This window comes from Puccinia triticina, chromosome 2A (assembly GCF_026914185.1).
Source record: "Puccinia triticina chromosome 2A, complete sequence".
Taxonomy (NCBI): Eukaryota; Fungi; Basidiomycota; class Pucciniomycetes; order Pucciniales; family Pucciniaceae; genus Puccinia; species Puccinia triticina.
In genome coordinates, this window is record NC_070559.1 from 5080127 (window position 1) to 5095896 (window position 15770).

Here is a 15770-nt window from a genome sequence, read left to right on the forward strand (position 1 = left end):
ATGGTGACATGTTCTGGTGTTATAGATGTATACTTTATCTTTCAAGACTTAAATGCATTGTTTCACAAATTACAATGCTTTCAAAAGAGAAATTCATGTAAGTCTGTTTGTGTTTGTTATTTGATAATCAAGTGTGATACATCACATGTGTTTTTGCAAAATGTGCAAATAATTGCCACAAAAGTTAGGTTTCATGCAGATTCCACTAGACTTCACCAAATCTGTAATGCTTGATCATAACACTAACAAATGGGGCATAAAGTTTACCCTTGTAGGCATACACTTTGATTTATCAATGAGTCACTGTGAGAGGTGAAAGCTCTTAGGGCACAGAATGATTGATTGATTTGTGCTACTGGTATCAAAATATTTATCATTTGAGCTGCAATCATGGACTTAAAGATGAGGGAACAAATTATCTGACAATATAAGAAATCTGAGATACTTCTCATCCTCTTGGCATTCTGGCTTCAGTGGCCAAAACATTGTGGAAATTTTATCTACTTCTTCAATAGCCAGGGTGGAATGCAGAAACAAATTCATTAAAGTAATAAAGTGACCCTGCCATGTAAGCATACACATTGTAAGCATAGGATTTCCGTCCCCCATTTTTGGTTACTGCAAATTTGATGCTTTATGTGCATAAAAATTGGGGGGAGAAAACAGAAATATGCTTATATAGGACTGGGAAAAGAGGCCAAGGGGCCATAGATACTACTGATCTCAATCTTGAAAACTGTAAGAATCTCCAAACTACAGCTCATCAACATCAAAAATGTTGGCCAGTGAGCAAGTTTTGTCCCTTTATTAGCTGAAGAAAATAATGCATTTTTCTTCGGCTAAAAGCCGAAGGACAGCAGAGCTGGCCGGGCCAGCTCCACTGGAGCTGGCGCACTGGCTGGCGCTAACTAGCGCTGGAGCTGGCGCGCTGGCTGGCGCTGGATGAGCTGGTATCAGTATGTATTGGATACATTGCTGTATCCAATACAAATACATAGAGATATGTATCCAATACATAGCGATATGTATCCAATACATACCGATACGTATCCAATACATACCTGTACAGTGTACTAAAAATACATACTGATACGTATCCAATACATACCAATACGTATCCGGTACGTATCCAATACATACCAATACAATGTACTATACACCTTGCCACATTTTTTTTAAAAAAAACTGCCCTAACCTCTAACCCCTAAAACCCGCCCCCTAACCCCCAAATTGGGGGTGGGGGAAGTGGGAATTGAACCGGCAACCTTGCTGTGAGGAGGTTTGCAGCTGCGCTGCACACCACTAGGCTAACAACCATTGGTTGCGCTGCCCAGGTTTTGTGGCTAGGTTTATGAACTCAGCTCCGCCAGCCCGGCCAGCTCCAGCGCTCCTTTGGCTTTTAGCCAAAGGAAAATGCACATTTTCTTCGGCTAAAAGCCGAAGAATTATAGTGCCACAGGTGCAGTGAGCAGGGAAAAGCTCCTTTCTCCAGAATCCTTGCAATATCTGAATTGTGAGCCTGAGTCTCTTATGTGACTACAGGACACAAGGAAAATGGGGGGAATCTGGTTGGATTTCTTGGGATAAAGAAATACAAACAGAAAGAGAGAAAGAGAGAAAGAGAGAAGATCAGGCCTGGACTTTAAGTCTTTTAATTATTGATCTGGGCTATTCTCAACCTGGAAAAGTTGGATTCCAGCTGTGCAAGGCCAAGAGAGTGCAACAGCCTTCACTCACAACAAGGAAACGTTGGTGGGATTCAGAAGTAGGGTTACTACTCTGCTCTGATTTTATAGGTCTTAATCAGAGACAACCTTTGATCTTTTTATGATTTAAAGAGTTATAGAAAATTAAGAAACAGTCAAGAGCAACAGACTTTCACTCTGTGTAATCAAGGTCAGTGAAAGAGTTTACTTACTGTCAATATCCTAGGCGCCTGTGAAGGTAGGTATACTGGGAGTGTGGTAATCTCTTTGGTGGTGATCCTGGGGTTATCTGGGGTGTGGTTCTGGTTTGCTGAAGTCTGTAGATCCTCCTCATGCAAGGGGGATCCTGACTTCATAAATTTTCACAGTTTGCTTATGTAATTACATATGTACATGTGGTTTGGCGCGCCTGGTAGCGCTTACACGTCACCACTGCGCATGCGCGTCACAACTCAAGAACTCAGGGAAGGAGTGGAGTTACAAAGAACTGGTAAGTTGTAACTAGGGTTATAATTTCATGAGGAAACAGAATATGAAGTCAAAACAAGGATATCTCTTAAGATGGAAAAGATATGAGGTAAATCATATGTAAAAAGGTAGAAAAGGCAGACTTTAGGTCAGCTACACTGACTCTAAGGCTGAAATGAATCATCTGCTTCCCAAATATCTCAAGCCACACAATGTAAGCATAAACTGCCCGGGGAATTCACAATTCTTATAAAGGCCGGTCCTATATAAGCAAAAATTGATTTATGCTTACTTCGCTAAGGAACATACCTCAATGTAAGCATAGGATTTGTGCCCACCATCCTTATGCTTACATGGCGGGGTCACTGTAGCAGGGACTACAAAATAAACAGGTTTATTGGAAGAAATATTAGATTAGTATACTATGAATGAATCAAATAGGAAGAGGAAGAGAAAAAAAGTCTTGTGTAATAATTAACAAATTGTTAGGCAAGACCTTGGATCATTCTGTCACTAGAAAAAGATCATTCAGAAGTTTTCAATTCATAGTTTCTCTAATTGCACTTTGTGCATATTGGAAAAATGTAAATTTTGCATGTGAATAATAATACGGACCTACTTCGCGCAGCAGCAAGAAACTCTTTGCGCACAGAATCAACCGTCCCCCAACGTCAAACCGGCTGTGCTCACAAGCCTAAAAAAACTTCGCACACAGCAATCTCCCCCAAAAGAAGCAGAGGGTTTTTCCTCATTTTTTTCGATAAATCAAAAGAGGGGGTTTTCCTTGCCCCATCCAAACAATTGTAGAATATTTGGACGCATCCTTATGATTCAAAAAACATGTATAAAATGTTAATTCCAAAAATTGCCCCGCAGGCTCCCGGTCCCCCGGTCGCACCACCCCCAGGATCCTTAACCTGCCAAAATTTGGTCGGTTGGGTACATACACCGCACCTCAAAAACTAAGTTCAAGGGGAAGAAGGCAGCCGCTGTGCCACTGCCAATGGCCAGCACAAGCGGGTAATCAAGCGGAGTATACACAACTCCCAATGAGCAGCCCGGCGGCCAGGGCAAACATGGAGTGCAAGGGGATTATGGGCTCCTCTCTATGCCCGCTCTGTTCCGGTCATCAAGTGGAGCACATACATCCCTTGATGACCAATCTGTTCATCCAGAGGATCAAGCACTCCCCTCAACGACCAGCTCCATTCCGGTCACTGAGAGGAACAAAGACCGCCCTCAATGGCCGGTTCAATCCGGTCATCAAGAGGCCCCTGAAAGAAGGCTTTGGGTCATTGAGATGACTGGTTCATTCTGGTCATGGAGAGGAGTGATCACTCTCCTTGATGACCGGTTTGGTCTGGTTATTGGGACGTATGCAACTCGATGAACGGAGCAAAGCCGGTCATCAAATGGAGCAACAGTGGACCACTACGCTACAGGGCCACTTAGCGTTAGCGTAGCGGCAAAAAGCGCCCGCCCATTTTGAGTAGCGTTAGCGCGCTGTTAGCGCCACTACGCTGCGCTACTTTTAAGCGGCGCTAACAGCGCGCCAATTGTTTGTTAGTGTTAGCGCGCCGCTACAGTCACTACGCTACGCTATGCTGCGCTACAGCGCTTTTAGCGGAAAAAAGGCCTTTTTTTCAGCTAAAAGCACTGTGGCGCACCGTAGCGCGCGCTCTTTTGCGCCCTGCGTGTGTAGCGTTGTGGTAGACGGAAAGGTTCCACTACATCAAAAATAAAAAAAATTATCTGTTTTCTTTTCTTTACATAACATTCATCAGAAATCACGGACTTTGGCGCAAGGACGGGACTCTACAGGACTAGAAGTTACATTCCAAGCTACATATACACCTCACCTCCTATTCCAAACTCACGTTTACATACACAACCCAGCTGCAGGACAGCTACACATACTCATTTACACTGCATAGTATATACATACATTCTAAACTAGTGGATTTTCACAACTGACAGCTGCAGGCAACATCATAGAAGTACCACATTAAATCCCTCATGTTCTGACCAATCATAGTCACTCATTCAGATGTTTGTACCTTCTACACGTCATGTACATTCCTGACCAACCACATTCACTCATCCAGTTTCCCTGCAGCTAAAATCCCTCATACAGGGCTTCCTTGTAGCTAAATTCCCTCACATTTGTCTATATAAGGAGCTCTCTCCCCCCCCTCAGTTGTCTTTCCCTCAGTTCAGTACCCAGCTATTGCATACCCCACAACATTACATACCATCCAAACCCTTTACACATTATAACAACCCTTACCAACTCAATAACAACTGAACTCACTCTCATATTCTCATATCTCTCACCTCAGTTCATTACTCACCAATTACAGTCACCCCAACATTTACATAAACAACCTTACATACATTTAACAGCCTACATACATAACAACCCTTACAATAACAATATCAACAAATTATTCAGTGTCATCAACAAGCTCATCTTGAACCAACCAACCCTATCACTGCATTAAAACTTGCCAAGCTTACCTTGGTGGGTCTTGTTTTCTGGTAGTATAGAAGGGCAGAGTTTGCACCTCCATCATCCCCTTCTCCATTCAGCAAAAGGTTCTCAGGAACACTTTTGAGTCTTACAGCGTTAGCGCAATTGCGCGCATCTGCGCTAACGCTACGCTAACAGCTAAATTAGCTGCGCACCCTTTGCGCGTAGCGTTAACGCAGAGAAGGCGCAATTCCGCTAACGCTACGCTAAAATTTAGCGGAATTCCGCTACGCTACGCCACGCTAACGCTACGGTTAGCGTAGCTGGCCCACTGTTGAATGGAGGGCTCACTTCTCTCGATGACCGGAGCAAACCAACCGTTCACTGAAGGGAGTGTTTACTCCTCTTGATGACCAGAAGGAAGCAGTGATGGACAGCATTACAGAAGCCAATGACTGGTTGTTAAAATTTGAGACCCCTTGTTGCCTACGGGCGCCGGGCGCCAGTGCGGCCGCAGGGTTTCCGGGTGTGCGTTGCTGCGGAGGAAAGGGGCTACAGATGCCCTAGGCGCGGCCCGGATTAGAGTTGTGGAGGAGGGGTGCATTACTTGAGCGCGGAGCGGCGGTCCCATGCGGCGGAGTTGCGGCGTGCGGAGCGGAGCAGGCTGCGTTGTCCAGGCAGTCCAGCGCGGACTGTCTAGTAGCGGCGCGGAGCTGGGGGAAGCCGCGGAAGCTGAAGCGGGCTGCGCCAGCGGGCGCAGCTGGGGCGGAGGTGGCGAGTAGGATCCCAAGCCTCCGGAGGCTAGGCAGGGGCGTGGATGATGGATGCGGCGGAGTTTGGCGGCTGTCTACGGCGAGCAACAGAAGCGCAGAGAAAGATGTGGGAGCGGCGGTGACGGTGTGTGTGGGATGGGAGGATGATCTGTTTTATTCTATTGCTGTTGTGTAGTTTTAGTTCTATGTGGTTATGAGATGCGGTGTGAGTTTTCTCATGGGGGGGTTTCTTTGTACGGCAGAGGAAGGAGGAGTTTTCTTTACTTCATTACTTATTAGGAGGGGGGAGTTTGAGGGGAGGAGGAATTATGATGTTTTACTTTTTACAGACTCTACTTCTTCTTTATGGTTACGGATGCGGATGATATTATTGTGGTTATTGATATGTTTACTGGTGTTTATTGGATTACTCTCTTTGCAATTCTCATTGGTGTGTGGCTTTCATCATGAGCGGAGTTTCCTGGAGTACTTATACCCCGCCAAGTTCAGAGAACCCTTGACACACGTGGGAATCGTGCGGGAGGAATGGCGCTGTGGTCATTATGTGACGGAGCACCACTTTCTTCTACCACACTGGAAGAAACTAAAATGCTCCTGTCAATGCCAGCAACAGAGTGGCCATTTATAACGTGGTGAATGGCTGTTACAACTTTCCAACCAACACAAGAGCTGGTCCCTCTTGATGGCAGGCTTGTGTTGGCCATCAAGAGGGAAGTATTGCTCCCCCTTGATGTACTGTCTGGTCATTTCATTGGTGTGTGGCTTTCATCATGAGCGGAGTTTCCTGGAGTACTTATACCCCGCCAAGTTCAGAGAACCCTTGACACACGTGGGAATCGTGCGGGAGGAATGGCGCTGTGGTCATTATGTGACGGAGCACCACTTTCTTCTACCACACTGGAAGAAACTAAAATGCTCCTGTCAATGCCAGCAACAGAGTGGCCATTTATAACGTGGTGAATGGCTGTTACAACTTTCCAACCAACACAAGAGCTGGTCCCTCTTGATGGCAGGCTTGTGTTGGCCATCAAGAGGGAAGTATTGCTCCCCCTTGATGTACTGTCTGGTCATTGGGGGAGTGGTTAGGTGTCAAATGTGGTTACTTGTAGTTAATGAAAGTCACTATGGTCATCAAGAAGCTGCATGGTGCAGTCAACATCAATTACTGTATTGTTTGCATGCTGTGTGGACCTGCTGGTGTTATTCCCCCTGCAGGTTGTCATCCAAAATTCAACTGGCACCCTGTTGCACAGGTAACTAAACTTTTTTTTCCTGATTTAAGACCTAAGCTCCATAGTACATGGTTATTGGCCCAAAGTCTTGAACTGAGATCATGTGGTTGCAAGCATGACTCTTGCAAACACATGATGATCTTTTAAGTTCCTAAAAACTAGCAATTGATCTATTTCCACTTGATGGATTTTTGCTTGCTTTTTATAAATTGTTGGACTCCCAATTTTCTGTATGGTTCAGTTGTGCATGTGTGAGCTTGAACATTTTCCAAGATGTAAGACAAAAACTAAGGCTGCAAAATGTCTGCTGTGAATGTAGCAGCCAAAAACCTACTTATTCACTCTATGACCTCAGCACCTGAAGCTCTGTTGCTGACCAAGATAATTTGGCTGGGAAATTAATGAATTTCCAAAACCAACAGACAGCACTCCAGTACATACAAAAACCAGCAGCAGTCACCATCACTAGATTTGAACTGTCCTAATATAACCAAGATTGGGCCAGCTACGCCAGTGGCATTAGTGTGTCCTAAAGTAGCAAAATTCTGCTCTGACTTTGTAGTCTAGCAAATTTCTGCTTGATCTGTCCTAGCACTACATGCACAGGCCACAAAATAGCAATAGCTCCCACTAAGCTGTGCTGTACAGTTATTTGGTGTTTTTTCATCACTAAAGGTGCTTTAGAGTACCACAAAGCAGCTTAGAAGATCCAACACTACAGACTCACATGTAGCCATGCTATCACTACATGCCCCTGTAGCATATGTAGTGTAGTGGAGAGGCCCAGTGGTGATACAATAAAATATTCCAGATATTTGTGTGTTGGACTAGGAAATAAAATCCAGGTGTGTTGTCTTTTTTATTGGATAAAATACACCCATGTCAAGTTCTTGTGTATTGCCAAATCAATACAATACCAATAATTGGTCCAATATTTTGTTGTGTTGTGCCAGTTTTACAATTGAGTGCAGAAACTGAGCCTAGGATTTGCAGCGGCGAAGCCGCCTTGGCCTCTAGTAATTTAGTGAATCATGATAAATATGTATTCAAATGTTTCAGAACTTTTTGGCCACTTTGGCAAGAACAAGGCTTTGAAAAATCAGTAATTTTCACTGCGTGCAGAAACGGTTCATGTTAGGTAATCAGGTTGCGCAGTCCTGAAGCTGTTACATAAAATTCATGCTGCAGGCAGAGGCAAAGTTACTGCGAATTGAATGTCACGTAACAGCTTCAGGACTGCGCAACCTGATTACATAACATGAACCATTTTTGCACGCGGTGTTTCTCTCAAAATATGCTGAAATGCGCCAGCACGTGGTGAACATTCCTAATTTTTGAAAGCCTTATTCTTGCACAAAGTGGCCAGAAATTTCTTAAACATTTGAATACATATATATCATGATTCACTAAATTATTTGGATTTTTTGGCCTGTGGGAACTTGGACTCCAGGTCCCCAAATGACTGTACTTGTTTTTTTTCTTAGTGGGCTTTTTAAGCTTGCAAGGAAGCTTCAAAAAACTCCCAAAAAATTCACAGAGGACAATAATAAGCTTGTCTATTGATTGGTCAAAAAAAAGTTGAAAAAGTTGCTTGCTTCACCCGCAGTGCGCGAAGTGTTTGGAAACCTTGCGTGCACAGTGTGCGAAGAGCTTTTCGCAGTGCGTGAGGTCCGTCTTCAAAGCAACTCACAGATTTACACCTGGACAGGCTAGAAAGGAAGTCTAAGGCAAAATGGGCAAAATGGGCAAAATGCTAATTTTACAATTTCAGTAGGGATTTGAAGTTTGAAGACAGCTGATCCCAACTGTTTTGTCAACCCTCAAGAAATTTCTAGCTTGCTAAGTTTCTTGAAATGTCTACATGCCAACAGGTCGTCCCAACCCGGTTAGAATCTGCAAATCAAGGGAATTTGAATCCTTTCCAGCGAGAGTCCCATCAAAGTCTGCAAGACCAAACATATAGGAAAGAGTGTACATATCAGAACGACCAAACATTCAAAGGAGAAAATGAAGGTGGGAGGTAAAATACTGCTCCATATAAACGAGTGCCTTTGCGTTCAAGCAAGGAGGGGTATGGGTGTCCTTAAATCGATAAGTAAGTAGATTGAAAAGAGAAAAGCCCAGTTTCATGAAAAAAACGCCAGGAAGCTTGAATGAAAAAATGAAAAAGGAGCTCTATAATCTATGTGTTTGAATTCCTAAGGAAGGTAAAGCCCCGGTATTCCAAGGAGCCTGGGCGTTCGAGCCCATTCGGGCCGCATTGCCCAAGAAATTCGAGTTAGGACTGGTAGCTGATGCCCCCATGCTATGTTGTGAGCGTAGCGATTGGCCCAAGAATGGTTCATGGCTTCGGGACCCGACTTTAGTCTCGCGAGAGATGAACGAGACAGGCTGATCCGAGAGCACAAATGAGTTTGCTGCCTTACAGGCCGCGATCTGAAATATAGGAAAGACAACTTACTTGGGTGGGAAGTTTGTAGGTCATGTTCAGTGAATCCATGATCCGCTTCATCTCCTGTTTGCAAAACATATCTTAGCAAATTTGCTTGCAATCTAGTTGCTATTTCAACTGACCTTCATCAACAAAGTGCGTCGATCCCACCGGGCACCCCAATCCTGCCAGTTACTCTTGTGTTCCATAGCAACAGCCAACCTAAAAATTATTTCGAAACGGTCAGTCTCGCATGCTGATATGATAGACGTTTGGAGACATGTAAAAGATAGTGTATCACTAAACTGGATTAAATTCTGGTTTTGCATGAAATCAATGTTGACATCTAACCTGTCGAAAACAAAAAGGGAAATGCAAGTGGGTTAGCTGCCAATTCAAAGATATCTTTTGGAGGGTATGTCTATAGCAAGAAGTCCACATAGAACTAACCCTCCTTTCCATTCGCGGGGATGATCAGTGACAAATTGGCGCAACCGAGTCCGGAATTCGTGCAGGACTTCTAAGGGTGTATCAAAGCTAACCATTACCTTGGTCTGAAAAAAAATTATCAAAATGAAACTTTAATAAGACGAAGGGGGGAGGGGGTTAAGCACTGAGGAAATTAGTTGAGATGGACGAACCGCTTCCCACATCGGACCACTTCGGCGGACGTTGAGGATGTATTTCTTGCCAAAAAGCACCGAGTTGGGAGCAACGATCACTTGCCCATCACAGCGCTGAAACGTAGTCGAGAAGAGCCCAAACTCCAATACGAACATTGGTGAATCGTCTGATGAACGAGTGAATAAGACCTCAATCAATATGGAAGTAGCCTGATTTCGAAAATTGCTCGCAAGCTCTTACCGATGAAAATCAAGTCTCCAACATCGTATGGATGGATACTGAAGATGAAGAGCATGCTCTGTGGCAAAGAAGAAAAGACAGTCAGAGAATAGATCGTCGAAGTAAATTTTATAAAGCCATCTGATTCGGCGTGTACCTCAAAAAGATTCTTAGCCGCATTACCAAATACTATAGAAATGGGAAGGTTTCGCATAAAACCATGAGAATTAGTTGATATTATTGGAACAAACAAAAAAATAGTCATTACATGGAACTCACCAAACGAGAATCCAAGGATAATAGTTGCCATTGGAACTAGCTGGGCAGTTGTTCCTTTGGGATTAAATACGAACAACCAAATGAAGACAGTGACCAAAAGTGCCAAGCCCAGCAAGACTCTAGAATATTATGAATAACCGCCCAGCATTAGCAATCCGATATCGCTCAAGGTCAGTCCAAAGAGTAGAAAAAAACCAGTTACCCATCCAACTTCGAAACTGCAGAGGACATGTCCTGGAAACAGAAAGAAAATTAGCAGGAGGCAGTTTATGGATTATCTGGTTGGTGACGCGATATTCACCTTCAGACTAGTTGCCAAAGCCCTTCTTTCACGATAGATCCGCGATACAGCGTTACGCATTTCTTTTCGGTCGATATCGCCATTGCCATCCTTATCAAAAACCTTGAATGCATCGGCCGCATCAGTCGGGTTCTTGAAGTAGGGTTCAAACTCGTCGCGTGTCAAGACTGAGATCTGCATGTTAGTGCTTTGGCCCAGAAAGAAGGAGGGATTTGAACTGACCACCGCCCTTGTCCTCGTCCAATCCTTCAAATAATTTTCGAGCCAGCTTCTTGGCAGAATGAGTCGCTGCATCCAATCTGTGATCCGCATTGCGGATACCATCTTTCAGGGTGGCTTGCGCGATCACGTGGGTAATTTGGTCGGTCATGCTCGAGATGTTCACGGGCCGTTTCGGCTTCTTGCGTGCTTGAGCTTGGAGCTCATTCGAGAGTTGAGCAGCCGAAACCCCTTCTGGAACTATGAGTGCAGATAAAAGTTAACACAACGCGCACACATTTGACGATTGTTGGGGTTCAACATAATTGAAATTTGAAGCCACTTGCCAGCTAAGCCAGAAGAATTCGTGTGTGGAACCATCGATGCCATCGGTACATCTACGATGATTGAGTCGCGGGTCCTGTTGCCTTTTTTCTCCTGTCTTGGTGTTTGGGCGCCATGCATTTTCGCCGGAGTATTGCGACCAGACCTGTGCGCTGGTGTGAAATGACCAAACGCAAAATGTGATGACTTCTTGTGCATCTTGGCAGCGTCCTTAGCTGCGGCTAGTTTGTCTAACGCCCGCTGCAATTCACATGTTTGTACAAAAGAACGGAATGTTACAGCTTAGCAATGAAACTCTTCAAACCGTGTGAAATCAAATTTGGTTGGAATTCACCAAAGCTTTGTCATTTTCTTCCAACCTATCCTGAAGACTGGTCCTGTGAAAATTTATCTTGACAATTTGCAGTAAAATCTAAGGGACCATATTTCCAGGGAAGAAAGGTAAGCTTCCATGAAGGGAACAAATTGACAATATTGAACTCAGATGTCACAATTAGCGCACCTTTTCTGCCAGTAAGACCAATCCAGTACCGAAAAGAGCACCGGTGGCCTGTAGGACAATGCTAAAGTTTACCATGTTGCTCATGGAAAGGTAGCAGTCAACAGATCAAACTCCTAAACGTACTCTTTTGAACCACTGAAAGTACCGCAATTGGGGCTCGTTATGAAAGGGGAACATGGGTAAAAACATTACCAACAGAGAAACCCAATAGCTATAAAAAACAGTCAGGTTATTTAAGCTCAAGATATGCAAAAATGTATATTCTGCACTTCTTCAAGGCCTTCATTTCTTCTTATTTCTTTTGCTTCTCACTCACGATGTCAAATTCAATGCAATCTTTGTCCAAGTCCGTACGCCCATCCATAGCTCAACTTGTGTTTTCAATTTTTCGGGTGCGGATCCGTATAGCAAGCATGACAACTTGATAGCTATCACCGGAAATATGTCGACTAGGATAGATATGACGCAGGATAGCGCAATGTTGATTGAGATCCAAATAGACCACATCAATATATGAATCTTGGCTCGACTTTCGGGGAAGCGAAGGATCACGACGATTGTGGGTCTGTAGAGAATATCATTTTGACGTAGACACGCCAGTCATGTTTAATTGGATTGAAAAAACAAAGGAAGGGTAGGAAAATATAACTCAACGTGATGGCAATACTGCAACCAATGATGAGTAATAGGGCCGTTCTGGTCGGCCTGGAGAGTCTCATAAAAGAGAGGTAGACCTTCCTGAGTCGTTTGGCATGACGGAGGTGATTCTCATGTTCGAGATGATTGTGTTGTACGCGCAATTTTCGCTTCTGGCGTTCCGCACGTTCGTTTTCATCCAATTCCGACTCGTCAGAGTCATCCCAATCGAAGTCATCATCATCAGTGGAACTGAACACCTCGGCCCCAACACCGACGATCTTCTGTCTGCTACTCAAGTTCTGGCTCTTGGTTGTACGAGTAGATGAGGAAAGTGTAGTGTCGCCAATGCCTAGGGCCTTCTGGTATCTGTTGGTCAGCGAGCGAGAGTCCTCTTCGTATTCAGCAGAGTTCGACCGGGGTGATAAATCTGAATGAAGCTTGGTGGTTGAGCCAGTACGAGCAGCAGGTTGAGGGGCGCTCTTGGGTGACTGTCTTGAAGGGTCATCATCGATCGTCACATGAGAGGCCGTTGATCGAAGGTCATGTTCTTGTGAAGTGCGCATCTGGTTTGATTTCTGTCTAGATGGAAGTTCTTGCTGCTGTTGGAGAGGAAGGACGATTTCTTGAATGTATTTAAAGATGTGTAACAACACTCCAACGAGTCAACTGAATGTATCACTGAGGGAATGGATTGGCAGGGCTTGAGCCTGAAAAAGTTCGTCGGCGCGGCGGAAGCGACAGGGAAGATCTGGATGTGTATGCCGGAGTTGAGGGTGGAGCGTAACGAATGGACAAGGGTACGGGACTAGCGTACTGGTGAGGTCGATAACCACTTATCGTGCTTGAGGACTGCTCGAGAGCTGAAGGAACGTATCCCGTTTTAGGCAACCGTGTGGAGAACAATGCGCCGCTGTATATCGGAGAACAAGCAACACGCGCAAGTTCGGCAAGAGCAGGTGGTACCACAAGCTGATCAGCTCACGACAGCTCAATGCCAGTGTCCGAGTTCCCGAGCACGGACATGTTTGGAAAAACTATTTTTATATGTACTATGTACATTACATCGCCCCTGGTCAACTGCGGACTGACAAATTGACTCGTGGTGTTGGACTTCGCGATTGTGTGGGTCAACTTGCCTCCAGGAACAGAGAGGCTGAAGGGCCGGTTTGTGTGTATGTAAGGACATTTACTGATTTACATATTTAACAACATTGTGATCTTATGGAGACAGTGTAAATGCCAAGGGTCCTGTGTATCTATGTACAACTCCCAAGCAAGAATTGGGGAAGAAAAAATCGGAAGGAAAGCCCACAATCACTGAGTTGAATGAAAAGCGGAGAACATGAGGCTTTCAGAGTTCACTTTCACTCTCCGGCATCATCCTCGGACCTCATCTTTGCCGTCATAATCTTCAAATTAATGCCAATGACTCATTCATAAATGAGCGAGTGGTGATTCATTTGAAAAAATATCTATCTACATTACACCCATCTACCAAGCACAGTTATTTATAGGCCTTTTGCCTTTTTCTTAATAACGACTGGAGTTCCTTCCTAAAACTCAGTATTATCTTCTGCCTACGACAGTCACTTATTCGACCAATGATGTGATGGTTTTGAATCGGTGTCGTCGTTTATGGTACGGTTGACGAGAGCTCTCAGGCTTTCCAGTTCCCTTTGGGTTGCAAGTAGACGCTGGTTGAGTTCAATTGGACAATTGGATCGTTCGGCTCCAAGGGGGCCGCTAACCATCGGGTTCTTTGTGTTTGTTCCATCCAAGTGAGGCTCTTCATCAAAGTCATACTCTTCAAATATTGAAGCAGCAAATATCAGATGCGGGTTGGCGGTACACGATCTGTCTGAGAATGTGGAAAGGGAGCAAGTAAGCAACATACGTAACATTCCATCGTCGGGTAAGCTTGGAACCAGCCATTGTTCAGAGTCTTGACGCAGCCACTCCACGTCTCCAGTCAGGTTTTCCAACTCTGCCTTTGTCCGACTGTTATAGGGCCCGGCACGAATCCAATTGATCAGTTTTATTCGACCGATAGCGTCGAGCTTGAGTTTCTTGATCAGTGATCTAAAACAAAACCCATGAGTCTTGAAGTCGTGTTCGAGGGCGGCCTCGACAGAGGGGGTTGTGACCGAGGGATGAATCAAAGTGCATGTAGGGGTGCTTTCGTCCTCGACCCAATCGTCCCATTGCTCATCTAAGTCATCCTGGTCTTCTTCGTCTGATGACGCCGAACCCACAACAACAGCCGTAGTTCTCCCTTGAGAGAGTCCATCAACATCACTGGAGGGCAGTAATTTATACCACCGATTGGTGCGCGAGGAGTTCAATAGGTTTACATCCGGATCTTCATGTATGGTACGGTTCGCGACAGTTCTTAGCTTTTCTAACTCTTGTTGTGTTGCAAGTAGGCGTTGGTTGAGGTCAAGACACTGATCGGACTGCTCGGATACTGCAGGGGGCGCCTCTCGGCTTGACTCATCGAGATGGAATTCTTCATCAAAATCGAATCCTATAAATGTATTATAGAACGAATGTTAGACGTCGATTGGGGTTTCGATCTGCCTGACCAAAATAAGATGAACCGATGAAAAACTGCATACGTAGCATCTCATCGTCAGGTAAGCTTGGGATCAGCCATTCTTCAGAATCTTGATGCAACCAATCAGTATCTTCAGTCAGGTTTTCTAATTCTGCCTTTGTCCGACTATTCGAGGGCCCGGCACGAATCCAATTTATTAGTTTTATCCTACCGAGAGCGTCGAGCTTCAGTTTTTCGATGAGTGATCTAAGGCAAAAGCCATGCGTGTTGCGGTCGTGTTCAAGGGCGGCCTCAACAGATGGCGCTGTGACTGAAGGGTGGATCAAAGTAAATGTGGGGGTGCTTTCGTCCTCAACCCAATCGTCCCATTGCTCGTCCAAGTCTTCCGGGTCTTCTTCGTCCGAGGATTCCAAGCTCACACCATCATGCGTGCGCTCAAAACTGCTTCCAGCCGCCTTGACTTGATCATGTGGAATATTCGTTCCGACCGACGACGACGTATCCGCGCAGATTGTTGACATGGTGCCTCGAGAGATATGTACACATGGAGATTTCCATGGTGGAGATTTGAGAAGATGAGCTCAAAATGAATTGAATACGAACATGCATATGCACAACGCCCAAGTTTCTTGTGCCAAGTGCCTCAAAGGCTGCGGCTCAGCGCTGCGGAGCGATGCAGTCCGCCGGAGTCAGCCCCAATTTATATCATGACCACACAAATCATCGCAGGACCGCAACACATATTGCAATGGGGGTAGGCTCATGTTGAGTCAGAACCACACCAACCATTTCCTTCTTGCCGGGTGCCAGCAGCCGCGTTTGAGGTTTCCGCTTGTTCACAAGGGGATGATTTGTATGATTTTTAATGGATTGAAATAGACTGAAATGCCTCAATCCAATCCGAAATAAAATCTAACTCCATTTGGAGAGCAATAATAGGACGGTTCACGTAGGGATTTTTTAACCCTGCTGATGTTATAAATCAGCAAGCCTTCCCAGCCAAATTGGCTGGGGCCGTGGGATAAACTT

At 44.9% G+C, this 15770-nt stretch overlaps 2 protein-coding genes across 2 annotated transcripts; both read right to left on the reverse strand.

The window, feature by feature from the left end:
- Positions 1-8824: 8824 nt before the first annotated feature.
- Positions 8825-12750, reverse strand: PtA15_2A551 (uncharacterized protein; the record flags this gene model as incomplete). Its single annotated transcript, XM_053166582.1, has 18 exons — positions 8825-9040; positions 9111-9164; positions 9224-9302; positions 9387-9431; positions 9531-9634; positions 9722-9870; positions 9945-10002; positions 10081-10112; positions 10203-10321; positions 10405-10436; positions 10504-10670; positions 10726-10962; positions 11049-11286; positions 11381-11458; positions 11549-11596; positions 11672-11759; positions 11865-12113; positions 12203-12750. 18 exons carry the CDS (start codon positions 12748-12750, stop codon positions 8825-8827), a joined length of 2541 nt encoding a protein of 846 aa, XP_053017789.1.
- A 1023-nt stretch (positions 12751-13773) lies between these two features.
- PtA15_2A552 (uncharacterized protein) lies at positions 13774-15262 on the reverse strand (the record flags this gene model as incomplete). Its single annotated transcript, XM_053166583.1, has 3 exons — positions 13774-13991; positions 14082-14711; positions 14803-15262. The coding sequence occupies 3 exons, from the start codon at positions 15260-15262 to the stop codon at positions 13774-13776; spliced, it is 1308 nt and encodes a 435-aa protein (XP_053017790.1).
- Positions 15263-15770: the final 508 nt, after the last annotated feature.